Source organism: Oncorhynchus clarkii, chromosome 5 (genome assembly GCF_045791955.1).
Source record: "Oncorhynchus clarkii lewisi isolate Uvic-CL-2024 chromosome 5, UVic_Ocla_1.0, whole genome shotgun sequence".
Classification (NCBI taxonomy): Eukaryota; Metazoa; Chordata; class Actinopteri; order Salmoniformes; family Salmonidae; genus Oncorhynchus; species Oncorhynchus clarkii.
In genome coordinates, this window is record NC_092151.1 from 65,195,758 (window position 1) to 65,215,294 (window position 19,537).

A 19,537-nucleotide genomic window follows, 5' to 3' on the forward strand; every position below is an offset into this window, starting at 1 on the left:
CCAGAATGATAAACGGTACCAGCCACACTCGTAACTTGTTCCACTTGTTATAAATATGACAAAGAAAACATAAAGCTATTAACAAGTTGTGTATTGATGGAAATAACTCATAGTTATGTAGGTTCTCCCTCTGGTACAGCTCTAATCTAACAGCAGGCTCACACTGAGGCTGGGCCAGTTTAGCCCAGGTCAGCGCAGGGGTGGGGGGTATGGGTGAGAGGCTGGGCCAGTTTAGCCCAGGTCAGCGCAGGGGTGGGGGGAATGGGTGAGAGGCTGGGCCAGTTTAGCCCAGGTCAGCGCAGGGGTGGGGGGTATGGGTGAGTTGGGTGAGAGGCTGGGCCAGTTTAGCCCAGGTCAGCGCAGGGGTGGGGGGAATGGGTGAGTTGGGTGAAAGGCAGGGGCAGAAGCCAGGATAGGGGCAGGGTTTCCTATGATGGGTCACAGGTAACACCAATGAAAGAGTGGTTTATTGAAACAGCCAAGGTCCATAAAGCAGAAGCTGAGCCTAAAGACCAAAGGGTTTGTCAAAGGTGATGAAGACTATAACTGTTACTGGGGCCCTGAATGTGTTCCTGGTCAGGGACAAGTCAGGGCCCCAGTGATGAGGGACATTAGGGTGATATAGGTGACGTGGGTGAGCTTTTACGTGTGTCCTATCTCGTGGGCGATGGTGAAAGCTGTGGCCAGCCCGATATCTTCGTTGATACTGCAGCTCCTCTCTGGCTCACACATCCCCCCCACTGGAGCTAGACCTGGGAAAGAGCGACACACAATACGGTCTCTAACATACATGTCAATTCCAGTTCATGCATTCTGAAGCACATACAGGGGTGATACAAGTAAAAAATACATACATTTACATGCTTAACTAAAACCTACAATTCTGCATCTACATGTCATTTGAAGACTGTGCTAGTCAGTCATGCTGGTCAGTCATGCTGGTCAGTCATGCTGGTCAGTCATGCTGGTCAGTCAGCTGCAGCAGAGATATGGTAGGTAGGTACTTAATAGTGAGGGAGTGCAAAGTCCAAATGAGGGCAGTTTCCTGAGTCACATCCCCTCCCCTGGCATCGCTAGATTATATACAGTCTGACACTGAAGCCCAGTGCTTCCCAACAAGCAGCCTGTGTGTGTGCAGTGTGTGCCCAGGGTTAGCCCTCTCCTGGGCTGTGCGGGCAGGTTTAACCAAAGGTCCTACCTAGGGTTCCACATGGCTTGTTCTTGTAGATGCAGATGTCGTACCTGGGAACAGGAAGGAAAATAAACCGTTTACTAAAATGAATACTCTGGCAGTCGGTGCGTCCACACCCTGACACGCACTCACACTAAAACATACAGTGGGGAGAACAAGTATTTGGTAACCTGCAAAATCGGCAGTGTTTCCTACTTACAAAGCATTTAGAGGTCTGTAATTTGTATCATAGATACACTTCAACTGTGAGAGACGAAAATCCAGAAAATCACATTGTATGATTTTTAAGTAATTCATTTGCATTTCATTGCATGTCACATCAGAAAAGCAGAACTTAATGTTTGGTACAGGAACCTTTGTTTGCAATTACAGAGATCATACGTTTTCTGTAGTTCTTGACAAGGTTTGCACACACTGCAGCATGGATTTTGGCCCACTCCTCCATACAGACCTTCTCCAGATCCTTCAGGTTTCCGGGCTGTTGCTGGGCAATACAGACTATCAGTTCCCTCCAAAGATTTTCTATTGGGTTCAGGTCTGAAGACTGGCTAGGCCACTCCAGGACCTTGAGATGCTTCTTATGGAGCCACTCCTTAGTTGCCCTGGCTGTGTGTTTCGGGTTGCCGTCATGCTGGAAGACCCAGCCACAACCGATCTTCAATGCTCTTACTGAGGGAAGGAAGTTGTTGGCCAAGATCTCGCGATACATGGCCCCATCCATCCTCCCCTCAATACGGTGCAGTCGTCCTGTCCCCTTTGCAGAAAAGCATCCCCAAAGAATGATGTTTCCACCTCCATGCTTCATGGTTGGGATGGTGTTCTTGGGGTTGTACTCCTTCTTCCTCCAAACACAGCGAGTGGAGTTCAGACCAAAAAGCTATATTTTTGTCTCATCAGACCACATGACCTACTCCCCTTCCTTCTCTGGATCATCCAGATGGTCATTGGCAAACTTCAGACGGGCCTGGACATGCGCTGGCTTGAGCAGGGGGACCTTGCGTGCGCTGCAGGATTTTAATCCATGACCGCATAGTGTGTTACTAATGATTTTCTTTGAGACTGTGGTCCCAGCTCTCTTCAAGTCATTGACCAGGTCCTGCCGTGTAGTTCTGGGCTGATCCCTCACCTTCCTCATGATCATTGATGCCCCACGAGGTGAGATCTTGCATGGAGCCCCAGACCGAGGGTGATTGACCGTCATCTTGAACTTAATTGCGCCAACAGTTGTTGCCTTCTCACCAAGCTGCTTGCCTATTGTCCTGTAGCCCATCCCATCCTTGTGCAGGTCTACAATTTTATTCCTGATGTCCTTACACAGCTCTCTGGTCTTGGCCATTGTGGAGAGGTTGGAGTCTGTTTGATTGAGTGTGTGGACAGGTGTCTTTTATACAGGTAACGAGTTCAAACAGGTGCAGTTAATACAGGTAATGAGTGGAGAACAGGAGGGCTTCTTAAAGAAAACCTAACAGGTCTGTGAGAGCTGGAATTCTTTCTGGTTGGTAGGTGATCAAATACTTATGTCATGCAATAAAATGCAAATTAATTACTTTAAAATCATACAATGTGATTTTCTGGATTTTTGTTTTAGATTCCGTCTCTCATAGTTGAAGTGCACCTATGATAAAAAATACAGACCTCTACATGCTTTGTAAGTAGGAAAACCTGCAAAATCGGCAGTGTATCAAATACCTGTTCTCCCCACTGTACATTCAGCAAAATGCACTCAAACATGTCATCACACACACGATCCTCTCTCGCTGTCGCTTTCTCCCTCCCCCCACTCTCTCTCTCTCTGGCACTAAGCCCTATGGACACATAGCAGACCTGATAAGTAACTGATACGGTCTGAACAATGGCAGGAAATAAAAGGACGGTCACTAAAAGGATGGTTACTTAATTTTCCATCCCTCTTTGATAAAAGTATTCATATAAAGAACCTGTTCTCACAGACCAAACATCCCAAGATACTCCAAGCTACTAGGAACAGGGGCCCATGCATGGGCAGAGGAGTGTTTTTCAGTGAGTAGTGCTCTGTTGTATCTCTCTGCATGCAGTATTGTGTTTCCACTGCTGTTTCCCCCCTAAATAGAGTGCCTCACTAAACTGCACTTTGCTTCCTTGGCCCAGCTCTTGACTGTCAGATTCAAGGCAGCTGTGCTCTGATATTTTTTTCTCTCTCTCTCTCTCTCTCTCTCTCTCTCTCTCTCTCTCTCTCTCTCTCTCTCTCTCTCTCTCTCTCTCTCTCTCTCTCTCTCTCTCTCTCTCTCTCTCTCTCTCTCTCTCTCTCTCTCTCTCTCTCTCTCTCTCTCTCTCTCTCTCTCTCTCTCTCTCTCTCTCTCTCTCTCTCTCTCTCCATCTCCATCTCCATCTCCATCTCCATCTCCATCTCCATCTCCAGATGCTCAGTTGAGCATAACAGCCAAGGAAGGTGTCAGTGAACTTAGAGGCATCTCGAGGGCAGAATATTGAGTCAGTTCTTACTAAAACCGTAAATAAGGATTTGAGCACAATTTATTTTGTTTGTCCAATAGACACAGTGGTGGATCATTAAGGAATTAGGCTAGAGAGGTTTCATTATGTGCATCGTTAACCTACACATACAACACCCGTTCCGCCAATCACATTCTGTTAAAGGGACCCAAAGCACACACATCCCTGGGTCGCTACTCTTTTCAATTCACTGCAGCTCGTGACTGGAACGAGCTGCAACAAACTCTCAAACTGGACAATCTACTCATTCAAAGACTCATGAACACTTACTGACATTTGTGGCTGCATTGTGGTCTCTACCTTCTTGCCCTTTGTGCTGTTGTCTGTGCCCAATAATGTTTGTACCCTGTTTTGTGCTGCTACCATGTTGTGCTGCTGCCATGTTGTTGTCATGTTGTGTTGCTGCCATGCAGTGTTGTCATGTGTTGCTGCCATGCTATGTTGTGGTCTTAGGTCTCTCTTTATGTAGCATTGTGTTGTCTCTTGTTGTGATGTGTGTTTTGTCCTAACTGACTTTCCTCGTTAAATAAAGGTTAAATACAAATGTAAAAAGTAAATTGACAATGCTAGAGGGTGCCTTTCAGTACTTAGATCAGTATTCTGTTTTGAGACAGTGCACTTCTCTCAAATTTTCACAAAATTTTCCCATTGGCCTCAATTAATGCTTTACGCGAAAGTCAAGAGTTGTGAACACTGAATCACTAAGAATGTTCCGGTGCTGTAAGTGCTGACCTGGTGATGAGCACGGCAGTGTCGTGGTGAGCGATGCCGTTGTCTGGGATGGCGTTCCCATTGCCATTCCGGTTCTGGATGGATTTCTGCCACTTACAGAAGCTGTCCAGGGACTTCCCTGCATGGTGGTTGATCTCTAGAGTCGGCTGACAGAGACAGAGAGGGAATACTGAAATCAACATATTCAGGAACAGAGTACAGTGAAATAATCAAATTACAGTATGACCACTTTTACTATCTGCCACCACCTGACAATCATTTATAAGCCAGAGGGAGTAATGAGACAGACATTCCCCAGGTGGTACAATAATTAATTTCCCCTACATAAACAGAATTGATCAGTACAACCATAGCTGTGCAATGAGCCTAGTATTGGGCAGCCCAGCCCTCTGCCACGAGGCTATTGACCTGGACTGATGAGGACAGGAGCTTCTACTGCTTTGCTGTCCCTCTGCCATTAGCCGCCCTGGCAGGGGGAGGGAATACTCTCCTGGCTACAGCTGAGTATGCTCGTAACACAGGAATGCACATGGTGATGACATAACTAGTAATTGTCATATCCCACAATCCATCTCTGGGCTCAGTGGGCTGGCTGGCCTGTTTTGTTTTCCAGGGGCAGTTTTCAGCTGGAAGTCTCTGCTCTGGGAGACAACTTTTGGTGTTACCCCAACCTCAACAGACCGAACGGCAAGAATAATACTAATACTACTGCTAATGATCATGACACTTGTTTATTTGTCAGATGACATACTGTATACTCGGGGCAAATGTCAGGGGCTTATTTGCAGCTATCTGGTATGAATCAAACAGGTTGTTAGCCCCTTAAACTCGTGGAAATGGCCCATATGAATAGGGCCAAAATGAAATGTTTCTTACAGAAGAAATATTAAAACCATATGCATGACCATGGTAGCAATTGGTGAAATTATCAGACCAAAAGGTGAGGACACAACAGTTCACCTGACAAGACTGAGTCCAAACATTACACTGTTGATTTTATGTGCATTTGACATTTACTGTACTTTTCACAGCATTTGTCAATAATGAAATCTGAAAATACCCTGGATACATTCAGCAAACGTAATAAGAATTGAATATACATGTTGTACTAGGTAAGAAAAAACAATCACAAGGGTTTGAGTGAGAGGTCTCACTGGTGTCTCCAAGTGGCCACACACCTCTTCAAACGGCACAGTTCCTAAGTCATTCCATTGCACTTTTATGGCTCAAGGAAAGAGCCTTCCACTCTAAGGCTCTTTATTTTTAGCTCTCCTAGCTTTACTATTGAGGAACTGAAGCAAGAACACTTATAGATTTTTGTTTGGAACACAGACCTGCGTCCCCACCATCACACGATTACTGTTGTTTACACAATCCAAACATTTTCATTATACTATAAATCGCAGTCTGGGTCAAGTGGGCATCATTTGAAAGCTTACCCTATTGCCAACATGGCTATCTGAGTAATAAAATGAAATCTTACAGTGTTAGGCTTTCAAAAGGCACTTCAGACAAGCAGATTGTAATTTTGGTGCGCATAGAAAGGAGTCAGGAGTTCATTCAGGTGCGTGTTCCACCTCAAACTTTCTTCACAATAGGACAAAACAAACTTTTATACAACGGCTGGGTCTAATGCTGAATGCTGATTGGTTAAATGCGCATTCCAGCCGGTGTCTATTCCACAAGTTACCACCACTATGACATTAAAATGCCTATTTACTCTGTTCCATCTGACTGCGCAATCCACTGTCTCATCAGCCCAGCCAGGCACTTTATAAACTTGATCTCCACTATAAAAAGCATCTAGATATTATCTCACATGTCTTTTAGAGTAACATTTAGTTTTCAACAACAGAGATTTGTAAAAACCTTGCAGTCTGTCTCTCCGACATTCGCAACATTGTTTCAATATTTAAATTCGATCTCCTCTCCCGTAGTAATGAACATGTAGGGGTCAGGGTTCGGGAAGAGACAGATAGGCAGGCAGCGTTTCTCAGCCAGTTGAAATCCTGAATCAGCTGGCATCATTTTTATTGGTTATATACAAAGAAATGTCAATTGAGAAAATTTACAATGAAACAAAGTGCAGCTAGTTTGCAGTCTTCCCAGCTTCAGTTTGAAAAGATGTTGTTAGATGTGTTGTTGGCTAGCTCCTCTGAACAACAGTATGACGAGAGAACACATTTTCTTTGCCAGGCGAAATCGTGCCTCATTACCTCATTGTTATGGATGTGTCAGCTTAAACAAATGCAGCTACTGTGGCAATGGAACGGTTTGCCAGCCCTCAACCTTGTCTCGGGGCTAACAACACCCGTACCAGCAGTTCCAAAAGAATATTTACTAAATAAACTAAAGTAAACATATATATAAAATACATCTCTGTGAAGCGGAGAAACTGAGCTCTGATGTCATGTGTAGCATGTACAGCCATTGTCTTCCAATTAAGGCGCTAATCAATGACTAAATCTATCAATTTCAACCTGGGCATATACAGGATGACAGGGCCTGTCAACCGGAGCATATACGGGATGACAGGGGCTGTCAACCTGAGCATATACGGGATGACAGGTGCTGTCAACCGGAGCATATACGGGATGACAGAGGGTGTCAACCTGAGCATATACGGGATGACAGGGGTTGTCAACCTGAGCATATACGGGATGACAGGTGCTGTAAACCGGAGCATATACGGGATGACAGGGTCTGTGAACCTGAGCATACACGGGATGACAGGGTCTGTCAACCTGAGCATATACGGGATGACGTGGGCTGTCAACCGGAGCATATACGGGATGACAGGAGCTGTCAATCGGAGCATATACGGGATGACAGGGGCTGTCAATCGGAGCACATACGGGATGACAGGTACGGTCAATCAGAGCATATACGGGATGACAGGTGCTGTAAACCGGAGCATATACGGGAGGACAGGGGCTGTCAACCGGAGCATATACGGGAGGACAGGGGCTGTCAACCTGAGCATATACGGGATGACAGGTGCTGTCAACCGGAGCATATACGGGATGACAGAGGGTGTCAACCTGAGCATATACGGGATGACAGGGGCTGTCAACCTGAGCATATACGGGAGGACAGGGGCTGTCAACCTGAGCATATACGGGATGACAGGTGCTGTCAACCGGAGCATATACGGGATGACAGAGGGTGTCAACCTGAGCATATACGGGATGACAGGGGCTGTCAACCTGAGCATATACGGGATGACAGGTGCTGTCAACCAGAGCATATACGGGATGACAGGTGCTATCAACCTGAGCATATACGGGATGACAGAGAAGGTGAGTTGGAAAGGTTATTAGACTGCCACAGTACCTTCACTGCAAACGCACTAGTAATACCCTTTCTAATGCCCTTTGAAGCTTATAATGTTCACATTAGGCCAGAGAGTGTAACCCTGTCCTGGCACTCAGTCTGACCGCATGCCGTTAGCAGCACAGTGCCGTGGCCTGGCTGGCCTGCTGGACTGGACAGGGATCAAGAACATGACGTGACATTCATGTCAACCACCAGGCAGCAGGTGGACAGAACACTAGACCACAGTGACGCCCGCCTGCACCGGCTTCATATTTAGCTTTTTATTTGCACTTTTCTAGGGCACTAATGTACGTCATAGCAACAGCCCGAGAGGTCACCAGCAACAACAAGTGCAGTCATGGCTGGGCCGCCTGGCAGGTCGCTCTCTCTCCACCACCGCAAATGGCTCCACTTACAAGACATTTTCTGCTGGGAGCAGGGGAGGAAGGACACTTAAGCCAATAATTTGACACAAACAAGGAGCTCATAGATGCTGGCCTAGACAACAGGCTGGACTGAACTAGGAGTGAGATGCAGAGGGGAGGCAGGGTGGATGGATGCAGACCCCATTGAAAGGCAGAGGTTTCTCCGGGATGGGTCTAGAAGAGAATACCTGGTCCTCCATGAGCAGGATGAGACGGGTCACCACGATGTTCACTGCATTCCCCAGGCTAGAATCCTGGAACAGTTTGGCAACCTGACCTCCAGGGAAACAAGAAAAGACCAGTCTTAAAAAGAGCTGACATCATTCATCACTACCACTTACAACCTAGAAACTTCTTCTGTTTGGGATTTTGTGACAGGATGGATGCAACCTGGTGTGGAACAGTAAAATAAGGCCAACCATTCATGAGTGTGTGCTTAGCCATCTGATGGACAGGGTGTGAAGTGATACCCTGTGAAGCAATACTACTACACATTATGACCTCGACTACACTATCTGTAGAACCATTCAATACAGTAACAACAATCCTAGACTCAATCCTAAACACAGACAAAGTGGACAGGACAAGTATTTTCCAGGTTTTCCACCCTGCCAATTGTAGTGATCTGGCTCGATGTGAAACTTACAATATTCATGACAGCCAGGATGTACTGCTCAATGTCCCGGCGGCCGTGGTACCCCACCATCATCTTGTCGGCCACCACCAGTGTTTCTACGTAGCGCTCTCTGCTCACAGACCTCTTCAGAGGCAGCTGGCCTCGGCCGATGGGGTTGGGAGGAGTCTTCAGAGTCCTCTGCCACCAGGCCATACCTTTCCCTGGCTTCTCATCTGAAGAACAGTCATAAAGAGGGGTTAATGGCATTGAGAGAAGAGAGGGTACACCACCTGAGAAGAGTGGCATTAATGTGCATGTATTAAAACCAGGTTATTATGTCCTGTAAACTGAGACTGCTGTACAGCCGATATCATAAACGACTGTTTGCTGATCTAATCGGTAACCCGTGAAACATGAGAGTTTGAATAGGCATGTTGTACCCAGGACCCAGACAGCTCTACCTACCGATGACCCCACAGGATTGGTCCATGTACTGGTGGCGAAGAGATGACCTCTTGTAGACCACATGGGGGCGGCTCTCCCCCCTCTCCGCCCTCGTGAGGTTTTCGTGCGGGGTCAGAGGCTCGATGATATACTCCTCACCTCCTGCCACGATCACCCCCTGCTGGAAAAGTCAGGGAAGCAGAGGTGAGCCAGGGGCCCTCTGAAGGCTGGTGGTGACAGGACAAAAACTGGCATCTCTGGTGACTGGCAGGCCCATTACAGTAGCATACTGGAGGTCTATGTCTGTCTACAGCCACATCTCACCTCCCCTCAGTGGATACAGTACAGTACATAACTATCCCTGGCCTGGGATGATAATCATATCAGTTTCTCATCAACCTGGGCCTAAACAAGTACAGGCCCTCACCTCTCCCAGACATGTCTGTAGGTCAGATACATAGGGAGAGTGATCCTATCTGAGTCTTTCCACAGAGAGGAGACAGGGAGACACTTCCCCTGATTAGATCTCTTGGCTGCAGCCTCTGAGGTCACAGTGAGTGTTTCCCCCCTGGCCCTCTCTAGTCGCTACAATAGCAGCACACTTTCACAGTGCACCTAATCCTGTAATGTGTTTAGTGATGCTCTCGTGGACACACAGCGGATTCCCTGCTGAATTAAGTTATGCTAGTCTGACCACAAGTAATTACGCGTAGGGCTTATTAACACTTTGTGAGCAGATTTAATCCTTGGTTGCATTTAGCCCTGTTATTATGGGCCCAATTAGTTATTAGCTGTAAAGGGATCACAAGAATAGATGGATAAGAAGAATGCTTTCATGTGTCAAAAGGCAGATTGGAATTGTGTCATTTGACTGATTTTATTATTTCAAAAGGGTCTGCTGTGGGCGGAGGTGCTAGCTGGCTACTGGATGGTCTGGACGTCCAGCTGTGAACATGCCTTAGTGACATTATGAGTTGTGACCAGCAGGGGAAGTCTGGTGATAACAATGGGCTTTGGTAATCCCTTGTTTACACAAGTGCATTACTGCTCCAGAATAGCATGTGGTCCAGACAGGTGCCCTGGTCTAGTCCAGGATCCAGGGTCAGAGCTATCCTAGTACACAGAATCATAATGTTACACTCAGAGGGAGAGGATTCCTCTGGAGCTCCATTAGCCCTGGGTCCCCTGTGGCCAAGGACAGCAGAACAAGACAACAGAGCAACAAGACAACAGGCCAATTAGTACAACAGGCCAATAGGACAATAGGCCAATAGGACAACAGGCCAGTGGTGCTAGCAGTACTAGATGGGTCAGGTTCTTACCAGGCCATTACAGTTGCTGAGAGCCACCTTGCTAGAGTGGGGCTGATCCTGCAGATGGCCTACATAGAGACACTGAAGGGCGTAAGGGTGGCTCCAGGCCAGACGCCCCCTCCTCCAGTACTCTACACGGAACTGACGGGACAGCAGGCCCCCCTGCAGGGTCAGGTTGAGGAGAAAGTTGGTTGTGGGGGTAGAGAGCTGGTAGTACAGCTGGGACAGGTCCTGTTGCTGGTCCTCAGCACTACGGCGGCTCCGCCGATAGTGGTTGGGCCTGTCTGCACCCCCATCCCCTGTGTGCAGGGTCTCGCCCTGCGGCCCCACGCGAACCGGGATGGCAATCTCATACTGGCCCAGGCTAGACAGGAACGTAGCTGTAGAGAGACAGAGAGAGAATATACAGTATGTGCATTATCATCACGGCTTAAAGCTTATGAGGACAGGCCTCAGTCAGTAGTGACTAGTGGGATTCTTGAGGACTTCTCAGTCCACGCTATTCCTCCCAAGGCTGTCTCCATAGCAACCCTGAAATCCTATACTTCCTATCTCTGGCTGCGGGCCCGGAGATTTATTGTCCAAACACGGTGCTCCAAACACTGCACTAACAGGGGAAAGGTCAACAGAAATTAGCCCAGTTTTCATCAAGGCCTTTTGCCTTGTTTTGTGGAAAAACAGCCCTCCCCGCTGAGAGTAAACAGGCAGGGATTAGTGTCTGTACCGTGAGTCCGGACCCAGGCTCTCTGTTTATGTGGCCAGGCCAGCTTAAATAAACAGCAAGCACCATTAGAGGCCCCCTCCAAACCCCTCCTACCCCATTTCACATCCTTCAGCACATTCTGCAACAGTCAGTTATATGAGCTTTGAATTCCTCTACTACAACATTTCAGACAATTGCCCCACATAAAAAGTGGTATTTTCATGGTATTTTCACAGGGTCAAAAGTATCTGGCCCAGGAAAGCCTCCTGGAGGACTGGAGGGGACTCGGAGGGCAGCGGTCAGATAAAGTAGACCAGTCAAATATTTGGAAGGACTTAATGAGGCATATTTTCAAAAGTGTACAGTACCCCTACTCTCCTCTCCTCCATGGTTCTACAGCTATACAGCTGCTCCTCGTGCCCTCCCTGCTCTGTGCAATAGCTCTCTCTCTGCAGCGCAGCAGTAATCTGTCCAGCAACCTGATAAACCTGTCTAATTAATGAGTGAGGCAGCTAGTGGCCTGACTGGGCTTCACCACTGCTTCCATAAGGCTACCATTCCGCTGCCAGCCCCCTCCCAACACACTGTGCCCACATGTACAGGGTACTTCAAAGGGGAAATATGGCTGGTACAATGGAAAATAGGGGAGCGAAGTTGGCTAACTACAGTATAAGTGTACAGTAGGTCCTAGTCTGGTCTGAAGGGTCGCGTGGCGTCTGATCCTCTCCCAGGTCCCCTACAACTGATGGAAAGCTGCTCCCAGCTCTCTAGCACCACAGGGCGAACCACTTCTCTAATTATTTTGATCTATTATCTAATCACTAGGAGGAGGAGGAAACTATTATTCCTCACCAATAAACCCAACCGGTAACAGAGAGAGGCCCATAAAATAATAGAGGTCTGCAGAGTGTTCACCTTTTGTAAAATAAACTGTCATAAACTGTCACTACCCAGGGTTCAGTTTATTTTAGCTTTCAGAAGAAAATAACCTTAATTAGCCTTTTTTTTAAAAGAGAAGGAAATGAGAACAGTGGCCTTTTTACTGTAGCGTTCCCAGAGAGGAGCTTCTCTCTCTCATCCATGCCTGGCTGAAAAAGTCAATCTCTGCCTCCGTTACCATAGGGCCCTGTCAGCAGTTCCTCTGCTCATAACTCTGCTCCCAGCTCTGCCTGCCTGTCTTGCTCTCTCCCTGTCTCCCTGTCTGTCTGTCTCCCTTCCTGTCTCTCACCCTTTCTCGCTCCCTGTCGGCCTGTCTGTCTGTCTCCCTTCCTGTCTCCCTCCATGTCTTTCTCCCTGTCTCCCTGTCGGCCTGTCTGTCTGTCTCCCTTCCTGTCTCCCTCCATGTCTTTCTCCCTGTCTCCCTGTCGGCCTGTCTGTCTGTCTCCCTCCCTGTCTCTCTCCCTGTCTCCCTCTCTATCGCCCTGTCTGTCTCCGTGTCTGTCTCCCAGTCTGTCTCCCACTATGTCTACCTTACTGTCTGTCTGTCTGTCTGTCTGTCTGTCTGTCTGTCTGTCTGTCTGTCTGTCTGTCTGTCTGTCTGTCTGTCTGTCTGTCTCCCACTATGTCTACCTTACTGTCTGTCTGTCTGCATGTCTGTCTGTCTGTCTGTCTATATGCCTGTCGGTCATGCCTCTGCCTGGGACAGTTGACAGGCTGAGTTATGAGGCCTCAGTCTCAGTCTGAGAGAAAGGTTATATATACACTCCATGCAATGGTTTAATAACACTAAACGACTTAATGCCACTACCACGATGGCTTACCTCATTATTCGCTTATTTCAAAGAAATAGGGAAATAATTTGTTTTCCGAAAAAGCCCAACTCTCCAACTACGCCATGTCTACATATTTGTCCTCTCCTTCTTTTAAATAAACACAAAGCCTAGCCAAATATACTCTGCAGCTTGTCATGAAGTGCAGCAGCAAATATAGACAGATTCCGTGCCCCCCATTCTCAAATGTTCTGTTTTTGTTGAGGGTTTTAATCTAGAATGACTGAAAGGGGTGACCATTCTCAGTTAGATAACAACTAACGCTTGACCAGAAATCAATATCCATTGTAGGAGACTAGCATGTAGGAATCTAACAGTGGTGCTGAAATGTATAACACCAGACGTACTGTACTAAACAGCCTGTCCTGAATGAATTTCACAGCCTTAACAAATTAAGCATTGACCTACTTGTTGCATTTTCTAGTGAATACTTGTGACAAAAGATAACTCATAAAAATGATTACCGTCCATCATCAACAGAGCTGGTTTCAGTTTTGGGTTAGAAAGGTGTTCTTCTAGAGCGTGTTTAAACAGAGGAGATGAATGAATGGTCCTGTGGTGGTTTTCAAGGAAGCAGTGTAGCAAACTATTGGAAACAGATGACTTGCAGGGTGCAGAGGTTAAGCATAAGAAATGCACAATCAGTGCCTTGTTCTGTAATGGACACTCTGGGTATTTATGTCCGAGCCTAAAGGGGATTGGTCTAGCTGAGGAGAGGTGAGGGGGGCGCGTGGCTCTCCGTCTCTGGAGTTGATTTGTGAGAGCAGGGTTCAAGTTCAGCAGGGCTACTGCCCTGGAGAGTTGCTCAGCTCAGAGGAGGCCCTCAACACTGTATGGAAGAGTTCAATGAACAGGTCCGTTACCTCTGTTCAACTGTCTAAGTGACTGGAAATGTTGAACCACTTTCACAGTCCAGAAGAGGGGATAATACCAATTCCCCAATGAATATGACAGTAATAATAACATAATCATAGTGTGTATTCATGACAAACATTGACACAGTTAAACATTTCCATGTATGTCAAACAAAAGAGAAGAAAGTAGTCGGCTCACCGTGTGACTGGGTCAACTTTTCAGCAGTCTGACTTTCTGCGACCTCGGTGGCAACCATGACGATGATGACAACAATGCAGGCCAAGATCCTCCATACCGTTTCCATGGTTACTACAGCAAGCTTCAGTGCAGTCCCCAGGCCTCTGTCCCAACATGTCTTCTGCCCTCTGATGCCCCTCGTTCACCAGTGGGACGCAGCGAACTCACGGGCCATAGCAGCAGGATAGACCTCTAGAGACTGGACTGGAGCGCTCTGGACACACAGCCTCTCTGCTTCTCTCTCTGGTAGGACCAAAGTCAAAGGAAGATGGAGAGACTGCCTCCGAGTATAGCGGAGTCTATAATGTACTGTGGCCTCCCTGTGGAAGAGAAACAGGTTAGTGTGAGGGGAGATTGGGGGAGGGAGAGAGAGAGCATGAGATCTCCCTGACCCAAATGGTCCCCATCTGACAACACAAACATATCTAGTCTGTAGTCAGTGACTCACAAACAGCCACCTCCCGCTGCGTCTTCAGTTGATCAATCACTCCATTAAAACACTGGCTGACAATCTAGGGACCAGGGTAAGCAAGTCTCGACCTGGGTGCCCTGTGTCTCTTTTAGTCTTCTGCTCACAGGAAAGAGAAAGGAAGGCATTGATCTTTTAAAACGCTGTGCTTAGGCTGAGAGGAGCTGGAAGTGGGTGTTATGTCAGTGGCTGTGGGGGAAAATTACCCAATTTGAGACAAGCAGTGGGTTACTTCCACACTCACTGTTGGCCTCATGTGACCTGGCCACATCACAGGGAAGAGGCAGTCACACACAGCGAGAATAGGCCATTAGCATAGATCAGGCTTTTTGGGGAGATTAAAAATAGCCTTTAAAAAAGCAACATTGGTTCTTATTACATCACAACACTAAAGATGTCCCATCCCCCATCACACTTTGAAGTGTACAGAGGAGTTAAAAGCCTGGATGAGGAGTCCTATTTACAGTAACATTGTGACATTTGTTCCTAAGCCTTTTTGGCAATGTCATTGAGAGGCCCAAACTTAATATTTGATAACCTTCCCTCAAGCTACACTGCCTACCCTGCTCCCTGCCTCTATCATTATTTCAGTGTGTCTGGGTAGAGAACAGAGAAGAAGCCACACTGGCCCAGATGGCTGGCGACAAACCAACTGCAGGCAAAGGTAACCGGAAGCAGATGGGAAACGATTTGGCGACGAAAGTGAGGAAACAAGTAGCCTCCTGACAAAACAAATATGAAAAAGGGAGTGCAAAGCTCAAGGGGCTGTAAGAGAGACAGAGAGAGAGAGATGGGATAGCCATTCTTAAATACTACGTGTGTGTGGGGAGAAGGAGAGAGAGAGAGAGAGAGAGAGAGAGAGAGAGAGAGAGAGGATAGCCATTCTTAAATACTATGTGTGTGTAGGGAGAAGGAGAGAGAGAGAGAGAGCTGGGATAGCCATTCTTAAATACTACGTGTGTGGGGGGAGAAGGAGAGGGAGAGAGAGAGAGAGAGAGAGATGGTATAGCCATTCTTAAATACTACGTGTGTGTGGGGAGAAGGAGAGAGAGAGAGAGAGAGAGAGAGAGAGAGAGAGAGATGGGATAGCCATTCTTATATACTACGTGTGTGTGGGGAGAAGGAGAGAGAGAGAGAGAGAGAGATGGGATAGCCATTCTTAAATACTACGTGTGTGTGGAGAGAAGGAGAGAGAGAGAGAGAGATGGGATAGCCATTCTTAAATACTACGTGTGTGGAGAGAAGGAGAGAGAGAGAGAGAGAGAGGGAGAGAAGCAGAAATAAACAAGAATCTTTGCACCTTCTGAAAAAATGTAAGCTTTCTCTGTGCCTGGATTAAGGTTCACCTCTCTGACTGCTTTCTGAGTTCTGTAGATCACTGCACATATCCAGCTCCAGAGACAGCCTGGCCTGAAGCTTTGCCATGTTGTGTACACCATATATTCATATATTCATTCATCTAGCTAATGAACAATGATTCATTTGTTCAAGCACAAGTAAGACACAACTGACCCGGCCCATTTGAAAATGAGCAGCTGAAGCTTTTCACACTTATAGTCTGCTCATAATCAGACAATGCTGACTACCATACAATCTACAGACGTAGCTGACATAGTGGGATAGAAGGACGCTTAATGTGCCTCTGGTTTCCCTGCAGTGCAGTGGTTCACAGTACCGTACAGAATGGGGTCCTAAAACAGTGAGGCGGCTTTGTGTTCCCACTTCCCTTAAATGTGGAGCAACTGTAAGCCCCTCTCCTCTCCATCTCCACAGCCCTCGCACTTTTTGCCCTTTCCGCCCCCTTCCTCAAGGCTTTTTTCAGTCATTTCCTGCTTGGCCAAACTCTCCTATATTTTCATTACTTCTTGTTGGAGTCTCATTTTATTGTGGGGTTATTAGACTTGCAGCAAGATATCAAATGTTTTCATTAAAACTCTTCTTCATCTTGTTTACTTAAACAAAGCCCACATAATCAGCCCTCCTATCATTGCCTTTGTGTCTTTAAACAAAGCTGCTTAATTAAAAGCTTTACTGACTGTCTTCAAGTTCTCTCTACACTCACTAAATCATTGTACACTCACTAAATCATTGTACACTCACTAAATCATTGCTCAATTAAGAAACATGACAAAAATCAGGTAATTTGTGAATTTCTTCTCTTGAAATCTCTTGAAAGGGATTTTGTAATTTGTCTTTGTGGGTCTGTTTTGTAGCAGTTTTCCTTTGGGAAAAAACTCAATGTGTTTGTCATTCGGCCAATACAACCATAATCCTGTAAGTACTGTTGGCATTTTATAATATACATGTAATATATTCCACTTAGCAGACGCTTTTATCATTTCCTTAGATGAGTACCTCTGATCATTTTGAATGCCTAATTGTGGCAATGGCGAGTTCAGAAATTGGAATGGGCTGTATACAGCTCAATTATAATGTGGTCAGAGTGCTTTTTAAAAGCAAGACAAGGAGGTATTTGTGGACAACAGTGGAAGAGACATTAGACAGGGAGTTGTAAATTGCAATTTCAGGGTGGGCCAAAGTCATAATGTAGTCTGGACCATAAGCTTTTCAACATATCTACTGGATTGGAGAAGGCAGTGAAGAGTATGTTTTTGCAGACTATGTATAGTGACCCTGCCAGGAACTGTACAGACAGGCAGAATAGACCACACTAATCAAACCAATATGACTTGCTCAATGTAAAGGCTCTCTCTAGGAAATGCTGCTCCCCTGCTCAACTCCTAACACCACCCTCTGTGTGCTCCTCTGAAGAAACCACTATGATTGTCTACTCTTCCTGTCACTCCTCTCTGATATTAGACTTACTCTTTCGATGTCTCATTTGTCATTCCTATTCGAGTAGGGGAGTGTGGCATCTTTATTGTACTGTAAACACATCAACACTAAGTGAAAGCTGGGAGCTCATGCAGCACATGGCCTTGTTTCACCCTGACAGCAGTCACTACCTCAGAAGTGGTGTAGAAAAGCAAGCTCAATTGACATGACTCCCCCATGTTAAGCCTTGCACAACAAACAACAGATGAGGTGATAAAAATAATATGGAGAATAAAGGGAGGGATCTCAGTCTAAAACACTGTCCTGAAAAAAAAAGAAAAAAAAAGTGGGAACATAAACAACTAGGCTTGTCAGACAGCCAAGGATGCGCACTCTGAAAATGAGCTTAAGTCGAAGACAATATTTTGTGAGAGCTGGCTTGGACTCGCTGAGTCAGCCAACAACTCTTAAGAGTGTACAAAAGAACATAGGCAGTTTAAGTCTTGAGTTTCACATTTCTCATACTACACACACCCAGAAGACAACAACAGACCACAGATTTGTCCATTTGCCTCAGCCAGTTGAGAGACCTAGGAACCTCACATGCTGATTAAACACTGCCCAGCCCTACCATGGTGAAAATATTGGATATGAAGGGCATTCACAATATGAACAAAACATCAATCATTTTAGTGACAGATTCTTACCATAAGTTTTTTTAATTAACCCAGCAATAGCAACATTTGAGTTTTGTTACAAAAGAGATCACTAGCCTAATCAGCAACAGGTCACTTCTGGGTCAGTGTCATAAATCTGTTTATTGCTTGAGGAAGAGGAAGTGGTGGGCACTGATCTGCAAGGGAAAAGTACAGTATGGACTACTGTACCAGATATACAGGAAACACCAACATTAAGTGTCTTAATAGGGCAATGGGCCACGAACCAGAACAGCTTCAATGCACCTTGGCATAGATTCTACAAGTGTCTGGAACTCTACTGGAGGCATGCGTCATTCTTCCATGAGAAATTCCATCATTGGTGTTTTGTTGATGGTGGTGGAAAACGCTGTCTCAGTCGCTGATCCAGAATCTCCTATAAGTGTTAAATTGGGTTGAGGTCCAGTGACTGAGATGGCCGTGGGCATATGGTTGACATTGTTTTCATGCTCATCAAACCATTCAGTGACCACTCGTGCCCTGTGAGAGCATAGTCATGGTAGCCAAAATAATGGCCTGCCCAGCATTTTTATACATGACCCTAAGCATGATGTTAATTGCTTAATTAACTCAGGAATATGTTACATCACTGTGTTCTCCGTGCAATGCAACTCCTTCAAGGTACTTTTTAGTAAAAATATTTGTTTGATGTGTGTGTGAGAGAGAGAGAGAGAGAGAGAGAGAGAGAGAGAGAGACAGATAGAGAGAGAGAGAGAGAGAGAGAGAGAGAGATCACACAATCACACAAATATTCTTCAAACACTGAGAGTGCAGTGGTCCTGAAGACTCCCCTTCTGCCTATTCATTGCCCAACTTTTGCTGGAGCAATGCTTTCTCCCCACCCGGCAGAAACCCTCAGAACTATGTGGATTAACTGCTGCTGCTGCTGCTGCCTGGAATCAACCAAGCAAGATCCCTCATCGCCCACATGGGTTCAGCTTTATAAATAACGGTCCTCACTTCACTTAACTGAATCTAACAAATGGGGGAAAATGTCTGGATCCTTGACAGTTTCTTCATTATAACCTCAATGCAATTAAACAAGGAAATATCCCCCAATAATGTTGTTAATTCAAAAGATTTGACTTTACTGAGAAATCAACACCATGACAAAATGCCACGTTCTGACTACCTGATAATTCCATGCAAATGTTCGAGTTGTGCAAAATTACTCTAAATAGCTGGAAAATCGATATGTAAGACTTCGAATGAAGTCGTCAACCATTTTTACGGAATCGACTGTAATCTCATAACATAGACAAAAGTGAACACTGGGTTTATGAAATGTGAGTTTAAAAGAAGTTTCAAATTAGGGTCCAGTACCTTTTCCTTCTCCCTGTCCAAGTTCACTATGGTCACCTTTCAGGGTTTCTGGTGTCTTTCTCTTGGTTTACTTCAAGACGTGTCAGTTACCTTGAAAAGTTATGTCTATATTGAGCGGATGATCGTACAGTGAGTGGACCTCTCTTGCTCCCAGGGTCTCACT

The 19,537-nt window shown here is 46.1% G+C and overlaps 1 protein-coding gene across 3 annotated transcripts in view; it reads right to left on the bottom strand.

The window, feature by feature from the left end:
* Positions 1–19,537, bottom strand: part of LOC139409225 (ADAM metallopeptidase with thrombospondin type 1 motif, 10) — a 53,603-nt gene extending 34,066 nt beyond the window's left edge. For 2 of the 3 annotated variants that reach the window (XM_071154079.1, XM_071154077.1), the window contains exons 1-9: positions 19,375–19,537; positions 14,053–14,411; positions 10,537–10,907; positions 9,236–9,395; positions 8,801–9,003; positions 8,343–8,426; positions 4,415–4,560; positions 1,199–1,242; positions 647–752 (exon numbers count right to left, since the gene is read on the bottom strand). In XM_071154079.1, the coding sequence (XP_071010180.1) occupies positions 647–752; positions 1,199–1,242; positions 4,415–4,560; positions 8,343–8,426; positions 8,801–9,003; positions 9,236–9,395; positions 10,537–10,907; positions 14,053–14,158 (1,220 nt within the window). In that variant the 5' untranslated portion in view covers positions 14,159–14,411; positions 19,375–19,537. Of the gene's footprint in view, positions 1–646; positions 753–1,198; positions 1,243–4,414; positions 4,561–8,342; positions 8,427–8,800; positions 9,004–9,235; positions 9,396–10,536; positions 10,908–14,052; positions 14,412–19,374 lie in introns of those variants that run through there. The other variant, XM_071154080.1, reaches the window with a different exon arrangement.